Source organism: Mchenga conophoros, linkage group LG3, assembly GCF_057382185.1.
Source record: "Mchenga conophoros isolate Kocher_MC1m ecotype Shallow Benthic linkage group LG3, M_conophoros_male_GT1.1, whole genome shotgun sequence".
Taxonomy (NCBI): domain Eukaryota; kingdom Metazoa; phylum Chordata; class Actinopteri; order Cichliformes; family Cichlidae; genus Mchenga; species Mchenga conophoros.
The window spans coordinates 6,174,759-6,192,866 of record NC_140528.1 but is presented as its reverse complement, the minus strand read 5'-3'; the positions used below and the strand labels follow the sequence as shown (position 1 = coordinate 6,192,866).

Here is an 18,108-nt window from a genome sequence, read left to right as displayed (position 1 = left end):
TTTACAAAATGCTGATGACAATTTCTGACCCACTGAGAAATGACCGAACACACTGGTGTCACAAGTCTCTCATTTATCCAGCAGCTTAAATCTTTAGATAAATCCTCTTACGTCTCTGCAGACGGTCAGCCAGCTCCTCCTGCTTCATTCTCCTCAGGAAGTCCACTGTGATCTTCACAAATGCCTCTCTGCTGTTTCTCCTCTGCTCATCATCCTTCCTCTGAAACTCCAAGCACTGGGGCTTATTTGGATTCAGAGCCTTCTGGATCTTCTTCAGCTCGTTCTTCACAAAAGTGATGATGTTGTCCTCCAGCAGCTGGAACAGAATACTTTATGAATGAGCCACCACTCTGAACTTTAGTCCACACAACATCCACTTCTTTACCATCAAGGGGCATATCATCCACGACCTCTTCACCAATTATAGGTTTGACTTTATCTGATTAACTGAGACTTTGTCCACAACTCCATGATCCCAAAACGTTGATGCTGTTCATATGAATGCAGCGATTTCAGTGGGAGAAACATTTCACTGGTGTTCAGAGCTGAACTACCAACAGGTTGATGATCAAAGCCAGAAACTTGAAGATGTTTCAGGTGACTGAGTTGATCGTACAGACAACTGGTCTTAAAGGTTCACTCTGTTTACGCATACAGATCAGTATTTAAGGTTTGACTCTCATCATCCACTGGGGCACAAACTGGGCGTCATCAGGACACTACAACACAGAACAAACACCATCCCCACAGACACAGCAGCCAGCGAAGCAGAAGAACTTCACATCAAGAAGGTCCTGAGTAAATGTGAACGCTGGTTTGAGGGCGGAGTCAAGGAGGCCATTTATGTGAAAAGGAAAGACCATCTCTGAATGGAGGAGGGGCCTAAGGGTACAACTGTCACCATCTTACATGCTGTGATTGCAGCCATTCCCCAGCTCTCTGTGAACTGGACTCATGACCATTGATCAACAACCATTGATCAATGGTCCTGACAATATGCGTACCAATGATCAATGAACTGACCTCCCAGCCCATTGTTCCTTCAGTGGGCTGGTTTCAGTCATACAAATGTCCTGTTTATGAGATTGAAACCTGCAGTCAGCTGAGACTGAAGAAGTCACCTGATGATGATGAAACGTTTCTCCCACTGAAAACATCCAGATGAACAGAATCAAGCTTTTTGGGATTTACGTACCTGGATGATTGAGCATCAAGACACAACTCTGTGACTTTTCTCAGATGAATCAATCCTCTCCTCCAGCTTTGTTTACATCTACCAGCCCTGTGGCGCTGCCCAGGGAAATAATCTATGTGAGAGGTGGAAAGTCATACAGGTGTCTGCTCCTGCCTTCAGTTATTTTATCTACTGTGTGTCAACTGGCTGAACCTCCTCCAACTGTCTACTGTCTCCCTAAACTCAACAATGACTTAGTGATCTATCCATTCTCTGACCAAACACATCCTGCTGCAGGAGGTTAACATAGCAGCCAATGATGATCCCACTCACTGTGAACAACACATTTGGACCTGATTTGCTGCTCTGGTTTACACGTGAACTTCCACTGCTGCTGTCACCAACTTGAGAGGCTCTACAGAAAAACTGGACTTGTCCATAAAAATCATAAACTACATTACAAGGACAGCATTGCTCAATCAACTCTAATTACTACTGACATGTTATCTCTTCTAACTAAGGTACAGACACTCAAACTTGCTGCTTTCAGTGAGAAGTCAAATGTCTGAATATGAGCTGGAAGCTGCTGAGAGTCCTCCTCCTTCCCGTGGGGTTTACTTCCTCTACTACTTTCACTATAAACACGCCCCTTTCATGCACCTGCAGAGGGCCACCAGCAGATGGAGCTGTCTTAAACAAATCCACTTGGATAGTTAGCTGTAGATGACTTTATCAGTATGATTGTAGGATTTTGAGTTATTCTTTAGATTTATTTAAACTCTTATATTGTGCACAAGTGTTGAGCGACCCATAATTTCTCTGTACTTTTCATAAGAGCAGCCAGACTTTCAGCTAGTTTTTCTTTGCTCTGCAGGTTTTATGAAGGTGTGTCAAAGTTGTTCTTTGGACATTGGCTGCTTTTTAAATCATTTTCAGTCCTCGTACAGGAACACTCTTCAAGCTAAATCCAAGTGTGTTAGACCAGAGTTAACCTGATAGATATGTGTGGGTGTGTAACTCTTAGAAGCTGTTTGGCTGCTTTTTATGGGGGCTGGGTCTTTGGAAAGTGTTTTAGTAACACACCCTGAACTGCACACTTTAACAAACAACATGAGATTTTAACTGTAATGTAAAACTCATGTGATTCACTGTTATTAAGCACAAACACATCTATGGCCCTGTTTCCATTAGTAGCTGCTCAGATCGACTCACCACAGGTCGCCACGACTGGACTGGATCCACTGGTTTCCATTACAGTTGAGGACCACCTAATGTGGTCGTCTCAATACAGCCGAGTGTCAGCTCACATCATTAGTAAGTGCTAATGCTGCTAATTTCCATCATATTTGTCATTTATTGCTCAAAGATATTGAAGAAACAGTTATTCAGCTTCATTCCCACTGATCTCGACTACAAACTGTTTCACTTTGGTTTCTGTTTAAAGCCTCGATGTTTAAAACGTTTCCCTGTGATCACATTTGCACCGTCTGATTTCAAAGTTTGTTTCTTTTGGTCATTTAGTCCACAGAGTCCTTGGTGTTCTGAAAGGGACCTATAAATAAATGCATTATTATTAATATTAAAGTAGTTGTTGTACATGTACAGACCATAAATATGGAGTCCAGCTGTGTTTGATGCTGCTGGGCAGACTGACCACTGGGAACCTCTGAGCTCTGCTGCTCCACTCTGTGGAGGAACCATGAAGGATCAGATCAACACAGGATAAAGATCCAGGAGTTTCTGCTCAAATAACTTCATCTGAATCAAGTCTGTCAAGTTTTAAACTCTCAGATTGTGAACATATCAGTAATTTTCAGTCTGTTTTCATGGACGTCCTTTCAGTGGTGATGTCAGGGATGATTTTGAAGAAGCTCATCAAACTGAACCATCAGCAGATCACTGCTCCAAAACCAGAACATGATCCGAGTCTCCCTCCACCACCAGAACACCAGCTTTACTAACGTGGTAGATCAGTGTAGTACAGATCAATAACTGATGAGTCATTTGATCAAAATGACTGAGTGCTTCACGTCTGACCCTCTGATGCTTCTGTAGACATTTTGCATATTTAATGAATGTCTGACAGTTTTACATTCATTCTATGAACACAGTGGAAATGTTGTGTTATAGTCTCCATGTTGTTTCCAGCATCATAAATTCTTAAGTTCAGAAAATTAGATTCTTTCTTCACAGCTGAAAAACAACAACATTTATTCTCTATTGAAATCTGCATCGTCCACTCCAAAGGTCACAATCTGAAGGTAACATCTGGTTTTGTTCCCTGTGGTTAACTCTGAGCATCAGTATGGTGGGATTTATCCACTACATCCACACCACTGTGGTTCAGTGTTGTCCTGATGGAGTAACAGCAGCCAGTATGATCCAGGCTTTAGCTGCTGGGTCTCTGTGTGACCTCTCAGACTGTTTAACAGATCAGACACAAAGAGAATCAGAGCAGCTCTGTTCTTTAAAGACAAACATGAACCCACTCAGGTCACACTTTCCCCACAGATATGAGCATCACTGTCCTCAAACAGCAAATGACCAAGTCGAACATTTGGATCTTTTCTCTTTCATTGTTTTCTTTTTAATGGATCTTTGTAACAATCTGAGGATGTTTCAGGTCATATTTATCCAGGAAACACAAACATGTAAAGGAGTCATCACAGCTCTCTGACCTCGTTGCTCCAGGTTCACCACTGAAGTTTGGAGGGTCGCCTTTGGACCCGTCACTCCTCACAGACGGACAGCTGGACCCTGCAGACTGTGACCTCTGACCTCTGCAGACACAAACATGATTGAAGCAGCTGTGATCACACAGACTGCAGATAATGCAGCTGTTTCCTGTCAGTAACATCCTCTTAGATTAGAGTTCAGCTTTTTACAGGAAAACTGGACAAAACTGATTTTTGTTACAAACTCATTTTCATTTCCTCTCAGCTCACAAACACAGTCAGACAATCAACCAGAGTCAACACTGATTATAATGTCAGTGCAGAATTATTTCTGTTACTCAGTGAGTTCAGCTCTCTGACCTCGTTGCTCCAGGTTCACCACTGAACTCTGGATTATGACCTTTGGACCCGTCACTCCTCACAGACGGACAGCTGGACCCTGCAGACTCTGCTCTGTCCTCCTCTTCCTCCATCATCATCTTCAGTCAGTCTGAGAGGTAAACCACAAACACTCAGTGAGTTCACATTAACAGGAGGAACTGAGTTACAGTCGCTGACCTCTGACCTGTCATGTGACCATGAAACCAGGTCAATATGTCTGTAGGTTCAGTCATCCAGGTCATGTGATCTAAGGAGCTTGGAGAGAAAAGAGACGTCTTTAAGTTTCTGGAAGACGTTTCATCCAAGAAGCTTCTTCAGCTCTAAAACCAAACGGTGGAGAGTCCCAGATATTTAAACCTGAGAGGGAAAGAAAGCATGTCGCTGACCCACCACTGATGTTATTTCAAGGAGGAAACTGAGAGCCTTTGCACCAGGAGCACAAACATCAGCTCCAGCAATGATCCACTGATGTGTTTTTATTCCATGTATGAATGTTGTTATTGACAGAGATGACGTTTGTGTGTCAGTGATGCAGTGACTGTTGTTGTTACCTGTACAGGCTGGTTAGACTCTATGAAACAGATCATACAGATCTCTGCATGTTAGAAGAGACTATTAAAGGTCATGAATGAGACAAAGGCAGGGAGGCGTCCTTTACAGCTAAACAGCAGAGTGAGAGAACAGCCAGCACCTCTACATTTATCACATTATACAGCACATGTATGATACTGACAGGGATGAGAAGAATTTAGTGATTCTGATCCCATCATTGATATTACTTATTGATTCTCAGTAGCTCTGCTCTGACAGTCACCACCATCACTGAGCAGCATATCAAAGACATTTGTGCACATTAACTGCATGTTGTGGCTCAAATGTTTGTCCATGTTGGAGGCATTTCCTCTTTGTTGTGATCAGTGTTGCTCATTACTCAAAACAGTCATTATTACACATATTACACAGAACACTTTGATTAAAAGTAATGGAGTACGTTACTTCATTACTCCTCATAACATTACTTTGATGTTAAAATGAACAAATGAGCATGTAACAACATAAAGCTGAGGTACAGCCCCACACACCAACACAGATCCTGATGAGGTCACGTGATGTTTCTCTGAGTGTTTATGAACACAAATCAAAGATGAAACAGCACAAAGACACTTCAAAGTGATTCTACTGTAGAAACATGAACAGGTAGAAACCTGCAGCCTGACTGCTCATCACTTTGTTACCTGTTCAAGTTCAGCAGCAGCAGCTCACTTTATCACGGTGCTGGTCTGGGGTCAGTGTTTACTCAGCTTTACGTCACTCTGGGTTCTTGGCTAGCTTAGCATTAGCTTAGCGTTAGCTTAGTGTTAGCATGCTGTGTGGCTAGCTTAGCGTTAGCTTAGCGTTAGCATGCTGTGTGCTAGCTCAGCGTCAGAGCTCTGCAGGTGTCTCGTGTGTAAATATTAATCGCAGTGACAGTAAAGGAGGTAAAGGGATGTGACGTCATCACGTACGCTGCGTCCTCTGTGGGCTCTGAGTGAACTCAAAGTACAAACTACAAGTACAAACTACAAGTACACAAACACGAACGTAGCTCAGAGTGGCGGACACACTCGGCCTCGTTGGTCCAGCTGTGAGTCCGTTACCGTGAACTATGGAGCGGCAGATTTGTGCTGAACTAAGCTGCACACAGCTGATGTTAGCCAGGAAACATTACACACTGACTTTAATGGAGAGACCGGAAATACAAACACACACAGTTTGTTGTGTGAAGAAATCAAACACGAGCTGAACAAACAGTAAAGTTCCTAAAGACAAACTGTTAAAGGAGGAAACAAAGCAAACTTACAGTTTCTTCACACCAACAACAAGCTCCACTCCACGAAGTTCAGGAAGTGAAATTAAACTTTGAGCAGGAAGGAAACACCCAAAGAGACGTTTGAGGACAATCAGGAGCATTGGAACACTGTGCTGCGTTCAGGTGCACCTCGGAAACTCCAAACCTCTGGCAGGCTGTGATTTATTTCTGCTGGTTTTCCTGTTTGAAGCACAAACATCCGTCATCAATTTGTTGTTGTTCTTCCTGCAGTGTTTAAATATTTCAGCACTGAACTGATGTTTCTTCAAAGCTCATTTCAACCTGTTGAAGTCATGAATGAAAGTGCAGACTGAGAGTGGATCACATGATGTTTGAGGTGTGTCATGTGACATGTTCAGTATTGTCACACATGTCTAGATTGTCCCTGATATCATAACTGCTCAAACACTGATGATTATATTTGAAGAATTATTCCTGATGGCAGCAAAGTTTGAATGGAGCTCTGTCTGTGCTGATTTGTCGCCCTCTGGAGGTCAAAGCACAAACTGCATGATGTCACTGTAACCACCACAGAGACAGGAAGTGTTTTTATGACTGAAACACTGAAATGATGCTAACGGCTGTCGTTAGGCTCACTGACAGCAGTGCTGATGTGTTCATGTCAAACACTGGCTCAGGTCAGACTCCTTCATCCTTCTCCAGCGTGAGGCCGCCCTCAGACCCACAGGAGCTCTGACCTTTGACCTCCTGACCCTAACCATTTTAGTCTTGTTGCATCTTTAAATGCAAATCCTGTGAAATGGTCAGGGGCGGCTCTAGAGAAATTTTCTTAGGGTGGCAAAATCAAAGCCTTTTCCCCCAAACACATATGCAGGTGGTTACATGTGGTTAAAATGATTCAAATGCAGTAAGTATGCACGTTTTTCATATAAATATAGTCTATAACTTAATTATTGTCTGTACCCACATGATTACACACTTTAGTTACATGAAACATGTGAGTTTTGATGTTATGTACTGTACAGCCTGTATATTAAATACATATGTAGCCCAATAAGTATAAACTCCAGAAAGCTACACAACATGGGGCGCTTCATTTACAAACACAAGTCTAACTTAAGTTTCACTGTTTTTGTTAGAAAACAGTCACATTGTTGCAGCTTAAATGACACAAAATGTCAGAAATCTGCACTGTCATGAACAAACATGTAAACCTAATTTTTCATGATTTGTTGGATTCACCCTCTGAGGTCTTAAATACAACCGGACATTTGTGACTCCTTTGAGTTTACGTTTGTATTTCACCCTCAGATTGTTTCATTTTATTTTTTCCTCCTCTTGCTTTGTTTGGTATCTTTTCAGCTCAACTGAATTTAGTTGTTTTTTCACTGACATACTGCATTAGTATTACTATTACTATTAATGTAACTATTACTGATCTGAAATCACACAAAGAACCTAAAATCCTAGCAGTATTTTTTACTGTAAAAAAACCACAGACGTGTTGGGTAAATGTTTATAACTTGAAATGCAAATATAAATTGTACATTTTGTAAACAGATACAACTATTTATCTAAAAATGCAGCCAATACACCTGCTGTTTTTTCATTTTCTACAACCATTTAAAATAGCACTCACCTTCCTTCCATTTCCACAGTGTAACATCCACCCACCTGTGTAAAATCCAAAATTCCCATGGTGTTGTTCAAAATGTGCTCTGGCACAATCATAAGCATCGCTTGCTACTGAAAACAAGAAAAAAGCCGTCCTGCTATGGGCTGAACCATTTGTTAATGTGGAGGGGGGGACACTATGGAATATATCCAGTTCTAGCATTTATATTCACTGCTGACTGTAACTACGCTCAAACTCTTAAACTTATTTTAATAAACAACACTGTCATATGCAAAACTGGGGTGGCACTTGGGGTGGCAAGGGATCATTTTAGGGTGGCACTTGCCACCCCATGCCACCCTTCTAGATCCGCCCCTGCTGATGAAGCCAACAGGTTCGCTTCATTTGCAAAAAGCAGATATGAGTTTCTGAGGCCACAGTCTTCTGTGGCAGAAGGGGAATCAGGGGAAGCCCTGGAGGAGTCCACCACCCACCAGAAACAGGTCTGAGCTCTCACTGCAGTGGTAAAGGGGCTACACAGCCCACATGAGGCTGAGGGATGCAGCCTTCTGTCAGACTGTCACTAACACAGAGAAACACCCGTGTACACTCATACTCATGGGCACATACACCAATCAGCCTCGACCCTTTCTTCCTTTGCATTTGTGGTTTGGTGCCATAAATGCACAACATAGAAGAGCCACCTCGACGGGACAACACTCAGCGGTTCATCTGTCTCTCTTCCACAGCATGTCTTTATCCTGTCTTCCTTCTCTCACCCAAACCAATCACAGCAGATGGCCCCGCCCCTCCCTGAGCCTGGTTCTGCTGGAGGTTTCTTCCTGTTAAAAGGAAGTTTTTCCTTCCCACTGTCACCAAAGTGCTGCTCATAGGGGGTCATATGATTGTTGGGTTTTTCTCTGTATCTATAATTGTGCGATCTACTGTACAATATAAAGCGCCTTGAGGCGACTGCTGTTGTGATTTATATAAATAAAATTGAATTGAATTAAGAAGCTCAGAAACAAAAGTGTCTGGACTTTTTTAAGTTTCTTGAAGACATTTCATCTGAGAAGCTTCTTCAGTTTTACACTGTGTGCACAATTATTATGCCAGAACTATTTTTGAGGATTAATGTCATTATGGACCAAGGACAGTACTCTGGGTCTCCTGCAGAACAACTCGAGCTGTGATACCTGAATGAAGAGCCTCTGCTGCTTTAAAGAAGGAGGCTCGAGGCAGAGGTGAGGTGCAGACCAACCAGCTTTTATTCAGCAACTTTAACAGAAGGATCAGAAAAATAAAACTATACAGCGCAGTGATGCTGACTGAAGCCACAGCATTAAACTAAACAAGCATCGGATCATCTTTAACAACATCTAATAAATAATGACAACTATTTACTCCTGTATTTCCTACAATAAAGCCTGTTCAGATATTTGTTGCTGATGGAAATGTAAAAGGCTCCCAGGAACCAAAGGACAAAAACAGAGGCAACAGTCACAGCTGCAAAGGATCCCCTAACACATAAACTGGTTCGAAGATATTTTCTAGCTCTGCAGAGGAGCTTGATTGCACGGACAGTAAAAAGTGGATTCAATAACAGCAGCGAGCGCTGAGTGATATAACGGTGCTGCGAGCAGCAGTGCAAAGGCTCACACAGAGACAGCAGCTACACTGTGTGTGGATGTGATCCACAGTCACAGCTGTGGGTTTCAGTCAGTGTGTCTCTAACTTCATGGTCACATTTCAAAGCTTATTGGAGCCAGAAGATGTTCAAGTAAAAGATTTATTGCTGTACTCGTCTACCAGGATAACAGGAGGTTCATAAAGCTGTGTAATACTTCAGCTTTCCATCATGGAGTAGTAGTTGTGTCCCTTTGTATTCATTAATGTGTTCACACGTCTACTTTAACTTCACTCTGTAATGAAAGGATTCAAATCACTGATAAATACATACATGCTGACTCTGAGTCTCAGTGAAGGAGGAAAGGATGGATGAAGGCAGTCTAGTGTGGGTCATGTGTGTCCAGCAGTCATCCAGGGCCTGGATCCATCTGTAACAGGAAGACAAAGTCCAGCCTGTAATCATCCTATCAGGCACAGCGTTTCCATCCAGCATCCTGACGACGCTAACAACCCGTCAAACGTCTCCTCTGGTCCACAGAAGTCACACTTCCTGTGTCATGTTTACCTTTTTAAGTGTGCTATTCAAGCCTGTGTGACCAACTCTGACTCTCCAGATTCCATCCTGGTCTCTGCTGCAGCTTCTTCTACACGACTGTTTTCTGTATAATAATATCTGCCTTTCCCGTCTCTGTCCCAGTGTGCCTGCCACTCGTCCTTCATCTTTACCTTCATTATACTCTTCACCTCACTTTCACTGTATTTTATAGTCAAACCTGCACGACTTCTTCTTGCTGCACCTTTTTAAACTCATCGTCCTGTTCATTGCATCAACACCGATATTCACAGGGAGCCATAAGAAATCCACTTCTATCCCTCTGTGTTTGATTCTATACAGTAAATGAAGTATATCAAAAACAATATGTTGCCTAGAGTCTGAAGACATATCACCTGTGCTCACTAGCACGCTGCTAGAGTCCCAGCAAACCACATACCTCCATATTAGTGCGTCCTCCACCCAGTTCAAGCCAGTAACATCACTACCAGCTCCCAGTATAAACTGCCACATCATCTGTAATTCTTTTACTCATCACCAAACTTATTTCTGGGAGAACAAATGCAGCAGCCGTTCTTTTATCTGACAGTGTTGACGCATCAGTAAATATCCTCACATGACCTGAGGACTTTCCCACTATATGAACCTGCTTTTAGTCGCCCCTCCTCCCTCGCCACAAGCTTCCTTTACAACATAACTTATAAAAAACAACTTTATTGACAATCAGCAATAACAATTACAGACAGTCTAGAAAAAGAATCACATGATCAAGGAGCAGAAGTTTATGGTTTTAATAGCTTTTACATTTTGGGAAAGTTTTAAAAACATTGTTTGGTTTTCTTTCTAAAGCGTTGAAAGGACGGCTTTGCATCAGAACAGTAAGATCAGCAAATGAATCCATTAAAGTTCTTTTGCCTTGTTTGCAAAAGAAGCCAAACAACATTTGTGTTACAAAGAGAGACTTCAGAACAGATCAAAGATCACAAACATCAGGCACTGATGGAAACAGCCAAACACAGAAACAGAGGCACCAGCAGGTGAAGGAGGCCTGTTGTAGAAATGACTCTGAGTGCTCAGGTAGAAACGCATGAAGAACCAGTGCGTCTAATATTTGGAGACCAATCTGTGTTTGAGCGTCCTGGATGAAACACAGATCATGTTGCAGAGCGAGGACGTCGTCTTTCCTCCCGAGTGTGTAACTACAGGACGTGTGCAGCAGGTTTAATCGTCCTCCTGACAGTTACTGATGAACGAGTCCTTCAGGGAGGCTCCAGGATCACTGTGGCTTTTACCAGCTGCTGCTAAACTGAGAGGTGTTGCTGCTTCATGTGTGAAGATGTTTGCATGGCTTTAACAGTGCAGACGTTCCTCATGTGCACCCATTTCATATGTTTTATTGTGATGTTTAGTAACATCTGCTTCCCTCCTTCAGGCAGACGATAAAGTGAGCTCAGCCTTAAACATGTGGAGAGAACGTTTGACCGACAGTCCTGGGACGACTGCAGAACAATGGTTTGTTTTTAATGATAAAGTTTCATAATGGAAATAAATGCTGAGCCTGTTTCATGATGTTGGCCCTGCAGCATCAGGCAGGATTAATACTGTAACAAACGTGTGTCACAGTTATAATGACTTTAAATGAAGACTTGGGTTGGATGGAGATGTCAGCTGGATTTGTGCTGACTGTCACTTTAAATGTTTTCAGTTCAGCTTCTAAATCTACTTTTGTATAATGTTTGCTGAGTTTTGCACTTCATGACGCTTTTAAGAAGAGCCAATAAATCCTGACTTTACACAAAAATAAAGGTTTAATGTGTTTAGTGTGACAGTGGAGGAGAGCGCACATAATAAGAGTCATTAACAGAATGGTGACAATTATAATCTGTCTCATTTTAGGAGCAGCTCACAGGCACAACAGACTACAGAGCAATCAAAGCACCAGTTAAACGTCCATGTGACCGGCTTACAGCCAATGAACAATCAGTCCCCACTGTCCCCACCAACATCACTGTACTGGAAAGACTGTGCTGCCATGGTCAGAGATGAACTGGTACTAAAATGTAAGGCAGCTGATGTGTGTGGCCTTAGCAGCACAAATGCATCACGGCTGCAACGCTGCAGTGTGTTTAAACATTTGAACATTTCTGTGGCTTCAAACCAGCAGCTGCTCTGTACTCAGTCGTGTTTGTGTGTCTGTCAAAGTGATTGTTGTCTTTAAAAAGCCTTTTGTGTTTGAGTTTTGTGAGCAGTGCCGAGCTTCTCTGTAGTCTAAGCTGAGTCGATATATTTGATTCCATGTTTGGTGTGATTTTCAAAGTCAGCAGCAGCAAACGCTGAACAAGCAAAGTTTGGGCCCATCAGAGACAGCAGTGGATCTGCTGACCTGTAGGTGTTGGAGGTGTTTGTGTGCAGCTGTGGGTCAGTCAGCTTTATTTCACTTATCCATGACAGAGCGCTGTTAGCTGTGAGTTAGCATCCACTGAGCTGTTTCATCTACTCTGTCACTGCCAGCAAGCAGAGCCCAGGGTTGGCTTCATAAGCTGGATGTGGCCTTGCTCAAGGGCACTTTAGCAGCACGTTCCCAGCAGTAACAGAGGGATTCAAACTGGTGACCCTGGAATCACCCAGAAAAGTCACCTTATGCCAGAAGTTTTAGTGAGACGGGAACAACATTACAGCTCTGATGTCATTGACCTGTGCAGTGAGGACATATTGAACTGTGAGGACACAGCTTATAGGTTCAACACTGACCCTGGGTCAGCATGTGCAGGTGACATGGTGTTGGTGTCACCACTACAGACAGCTCAGGTTCAACTGGCTCTTCTTTGATTTGCTTCTATAGCACAAAGGTTGACACCAGTCTGGTCCAGTTAGCATCTGAATCCATAAACGTGTGAGCTCGTCCCACCAGAGGACGTCAGCATCATGGGGATAATGTCTACAGCAGGAAAACACAGGGACAGTTGGGTTTGCTGCACATCTGGAACACACAGTTAGCTCAGATATGTTCATGTCGCTAACACCAATATAGCGACTGAGTGCTCTATAGCAGCTAATGTTAACAACTGTAACACTGCTGTTTGTCATGGTTTTCAGACCAAATGATAACAAAACGTTGGGAAAAGTGAAATATTGGAACATGAAATCATAAATTATTACATTTAAACAACAATAATACAGCTAAATTTCCCCTGTTGGCTCATAAGCTGCTCACCTGGATGCTACATCAGTGCAGTCCTCTCTGAACATTAGATAATCAACACACACACACTTATTGTTGAGAGGCTGACTTCACTAAACTCACAGAAACTCTTAAGAAGCTCCTCAAATGATGACTTTGGAGTTTTGTGTTACTGTCAGTGTATAAAAGCTAGAAAAGGAAGAAAAGCAGGAGAAATGATCAAAGTGCTGCTGTGTGCAGGAAGAACTACAACATGTTAGTGAGAAACACAAACAGGGTGTGAAACACCCTCCAGAGGAAACGCTGTGTGCAGGCTGTCTGTGACTTCCTGTATCTCTGCCACAGACTGGGACAGACACCAGTGAAACCAGTCACTGTGGTCATGTGCTTGTAGCCAGCAGCCTGTGATGTGAGGCTGCTTGAGTCAGTCGTCTGCTTCCACCATGTACACCTTGGTGTCTCCTACATGCACAGATGTTTCCTGCAGACTGTGCTGCTCCAGCTGTCACACAGATGTTGAATCAGCAACATCTGTGTCACGTGCTCCCTGGTCCCACAGATAACAGGCTGCATACAAGAGGCTCACCTCTGCTACCTGCTGCTCCACTCCCCATCGCTGTTTTGGCCACGCCTCCCGTTGGTCAGCAGGTAAAGGTGAAGCCTGGGACATGGAAGCCTTTACAGCAGAGCTTCATGGGCCTGACAGCAGCAGGCTGAGGAGAGAAAGGTGACAGAGTTCGCTGTTACAAACAGTTTCTCAGCTTTGATCTAAAAGAGCTTCTTTCCTGTTAAAGCAGCTGAGAGTGAGCACATGTTCTCCCCCTGAGGTTCTCATGACAGAGGAAGAACTCACAGCTGAGGAGGACCAGGATCTCCATCCACTCACAGTCCCTGCAAACAAAACCACCATTTGAACTTTAACATTTGCTACGTGTGCACACAGTAAGTGATGGAGGATGAACTGGTCCTGTCTCTGTTGGTGGGCTCGTATACTGGCAGGAAGGAAGCTTCTCTGGGATTTCTCCCTCAGCACCAGTGAAGCCTCTGTTTCTGTCACTATTGTCTCTTTGAACTGTGATTATTTTGTGCTTTCACAGCATTTTCCTGTTTCATGGTGTTTTAGAAGCAGCAGTGTGTGTGAGCTCTCAGGGCCACCGTCCATCCTGTATACTTGTTGTTTGTAGTGTCACCAGTGCAGTGATGACCACAGGGTGGCGCTGTGCTGCATCACAGGCAGCCTGCGCTGGGCCTGTTCCATAACATATATATCAGATGATGATATGAAACATCGTTTGTTTCATGGTGTAAAATATGTTACATGGTTGTGATGCTCACTGTAGTGTCTGTATTAAAGTTCTCTCTTTCTCTTATATTTAATATAACCACACTACGGACGCTCGTTAGCAACAACGCCGGTAAAACCATCGCGTGGCTCCGCCGTCCGCTTCTTTATTTTCCACATAAACCTTTCACAATAAAGCTCAAGATCCTATTGAGACTTTTCAAAATAAAACGAATCACACGAAAGAGCATGCAGAGAGTTTAGGGATGAAAAGCCAAAAAGAGCCGTCAGGGGCTAAAACATGAATGTTACAACAGGCTTTTCCCCGCAGCACGCCGTGTGATAAATACTCACAAATACTCACAAACGTGTCGTTTCATGCGTCGGTCAAACACTCGACGCCCAGCTGGAAACACTTCAGGGAAGTTCATCTGCCCGAGATTCAGAAAATCGCCATAAACGCTCCATATTCACCTTTACATGGAATATAAAGGGAAAAGAAGAAACACAGTGCTGTGTCAGCGTTAGACATATAGATATATCCTTGCTTTTAATACATTTGAAGGTGGGTGGGAGAGGTGCTTCTCCGCGTAGTCTACGGTCTCTTTGGGATCGGTAAAGCTTTTCCTCACATCACCATGGGTCACTAACAGCTTTGCAGGGTATAGCAGTCTGTACCTGACGCCGGTCATCCCACGTAGTCTTCCTCTCATATTTGCAAATGCGGCTCTGCGTTTCCAACAGAGGGAGGGAAATCTGGGAGGATGTTTATTTTAAAAACCCTTATACATCAGGTTCTTGTTCTCTGCAGCTTTCAGCAGAATTTCCTCACCAATGTGGTAGTAGTGCAATCTCAAGATGATGGGCCGAGGAAGAAGACTTTGTTTGGGACGCTGGCGATTCGCTCTATGTGCTCGATCGATGAGTGGCTTCTCCTCGAGAGATAGCGCCTCCGCCAACAGGTGTGAACCAACTCAGTCATCTTGGGTCCCTCTGTGCCTTCTGGTATTCCTGCAGTTCTTAAATTATTCCTCCTGGAGTGCCTCAAGAGCTCCACATCTCTCATCTAACTTCTTTACCTCCGCAGACAAACGCTCCACAGTGGCCTGGAGAGTGGCGATGGTGTCAGAGTGGTTCGAGGCACAGTCCTGCAGTTCAGTCAAAGTGTTATCATGCCTGGCCACGTCGCTTTTTATGTCCGAAATTGAGGGCTGGATGCTCTGGTTCAAGGATGATATCTCGCCTCCTATGGTGGTAGAAATCTCTAATATGCAAGTGTCCAGTGCTAGTTAGTTAGTTCTAGTGGTTAGTGGGGCTTTATTTGATGATTCTAGTGTGTGTTACATTGTTGTCATATTGTTGAGTCGCAGAGCTGCACAGTGTTACAGTTTCTGTAGAGTCTGGTATAAGGAACTCAGATCCCTCTGTGAATAATGTTCACTGAAACTGATCTGTAGTTAATGAACTAGTCAGGATTTACACTAGAGAATGTTTCTGCCATTACATGGCCTGTATTTGTAGAGCGCTTTACTCGTCCCTGAGGACCCCAAAGTGCTTTACACATCCAGTCATCCACACATTCACACACTCACACAAGTTCAGTTTTTCATTGATTATGGTCCCAAGATATTTATATGATTGTACTTGCTCTATTTTCTGACCTTTAATTAAAGTGACTCCGTGCCCATTTTGTTGTTTCCTAAAATCAACAACCATATCTTTTGTTTTAGATATGTTCAGCTGGAGATAAGACTCCTCACACCACTGAACAAAGTCATCAATGACTGGGCCGTGGTTAGTTTCACCCTCTTTCAGTAAGCTGACAATAACAGAGTCATCTGCATATTTAATAATGACCCTGTTTTCATGTCTGCCCTGACACATGTTTGTATAGAGAGTGAATAATAAGGGCGATAGGACGCAGCCTTGAGGAGAACCTGTGGAGGAGAACACTGGGTCAGACAGAACCCCATTTATTCTCACTCTTTGTGACCTGTCAGTTAGAAAATCTAAAATCCAGCCCACCAGGTTTTTCCTGATTTCAAACTGTTCTAAAAGTCTTTTAATTAAAATATGGGGCTGTGTTGTATTAAAAGCCGAAGAAAAATCAATGAGAAGAAGTCTTGCAAAAGTCCCTTTACTCTCTACATGTTTAAGAATCAGATTTAGTAAAGTCAAAAGTGCGTCCTCCACTCCTCTGTTGGGCCTGTATGCAAACTGCATTGGATCCAGCTGACCTTCAGTCTCTTCATAATCACATTTCTGATGATTTTTTCAAAGACTTTCATGACAACTGAAGTGAGGCAGCAGGCCTGAAGTCGTTTAGATTTAGGGACAGGAACCACGACTGCTTCTTTGCAAAGAGAGGGCACATGTTGTGTTTGCAAGGATTTGTTCAAAATAACCTGAAATATAGGCCTGAGTTCATCAGCACAAGATTTAATTAGGCGGCCACTAATATTATCAGGACCTGGCTCTTGTTCACATTGACTGTATGAAAGGCCTTTTTAACATCGCTGAGTTCAATGATAAAGTGCTGAGTATCTCTCAGTTTCTGTTTCAGTTCCCAAATATCCTCGCTGAAATCAGAAGAACTAAAACGAGCAGAAAACATGTTTAAAGCATTTGAAAATCTCTGTCTGAATTAAAACATCTAAAATTGCACTACTACCACATTGGTGAGGAAATTCTGCTGAAAGCTGCAGAGAACAAGAACCTGATGTATAAGGGTTTTTAAAATAAACATCCTCCCAGATTTCCCTCCCTCTGTTGGAAACGCAGAGCCGCATTTGCAAATATGAGAGGAAGACTACGTGGGATGACCGGCGTCAGGTACAGACTGCTATACCCTGCAAAGCTGTTAGTGACCCATGGTGATGTGAGGAAAAGCTTTACCGATCCCAAAGAGACCGTAGACTACGCGGAGAAGCACCTCTCCCACCCACCTTCAAATGTATTAAAAGCAAGGATATATCTATATGTCTAACGCTGACACAGCACTGTGTTTCTTCTTTTCCCTTTATATTCCATGTAAAGGTGAATATGGAGCGTTTATGGAGCTCGTTTATTGAGCAGCTGTCAGTTAGAAGGTAAGAGTTACTAGGTTAACAGAGGTTAGCAGTAACAGTACGGGGAAGTATATTGTGTTGTTCTTTTGTTGTTTTTTATTTTATCGTACTTTACTTTGTTATTTTGATTTTACCTGTTGTGAGTGCTTCCCGTAATTCTCCTTTTTCTTGCGCCGCTGCGGCCAGAGTTCACAACATTACATATTTTTGTATCTATAAACAGGAAGCTGACACTCTCCAGACTTTATCAAAGGTGTGAGCGTCACAGCAGAGGCCTTTGTGTCAACGTAGCTGAAGACAAAACACAGAAACACATGAAGGAGATTTTCCTGGCCTGGATTTTATACAAATATTCTGCAGTACATCAAAAATGAAAGAAAACCATTAGTCAACATATGAACATCACCTCTGAAGTTACAGAGCTTTGATTGGAGACACAGCTGAGCGTTTTGCATTTTGCATAATTAATTACATAATTAATTATGTAACCATAATTAAATGGTTACATCATCTTTAAAGTCCCCAGAGATCAGGAAAAGGGCCTGAGGGTGCTGTGTTTGGAGTCTGCTGGTTACAGTGTGCAGGACCTCACAGGCTGCTGCAGCGTTAGCAGAGGGCGGGACATACACAGCTATCATAATCACGTGTGTAAACTCTCGTGGTAGATAGTACGGTCTCATGCTAACCGCTAGCAGCTCAATGTCCTTACAGCATAGCGTCTCTTTGATAGAGAAATGCCC

General features: G+C 43.0%; 1 protein-coding gene across 2 annotated transcripts in view; it reads right to left on the bottom strand.

The window, feature by feature from the left end:
• The window catches only part of LOC146577094 (protein NLRC3-like), a 222,326-nt gene that overhangs the window by 20,408 nt on the left and 183,810 nt on the right, over window positions 1-18,108 (bottom strand). The window contains exons 1-3 of one of the 2 annotated variants that reach the window (XM_085268132.1): window positions 4,210-4,328; window positions 2,782-2,860; window positions 112-316 (exon numbers count right to left, since the gene is read on the bottom strand). The exons of the other annotated variant lie outside the window; for it this stretch is intronic. Of the exons in view, the coding sequence (XP_085124258.1) occupies window positions 112-316; window positions 2,782-2,860; window positions 4,210-4,328 (403 nt within the window). Of the gene's footprint in view, window positions 1-111; window positions 317-2,781; window positions 2,861-4,209; window positions 4,329-18,108 lie in introns of those variants that run through there. 2 annotated transcript variants of the gene reach the window in all.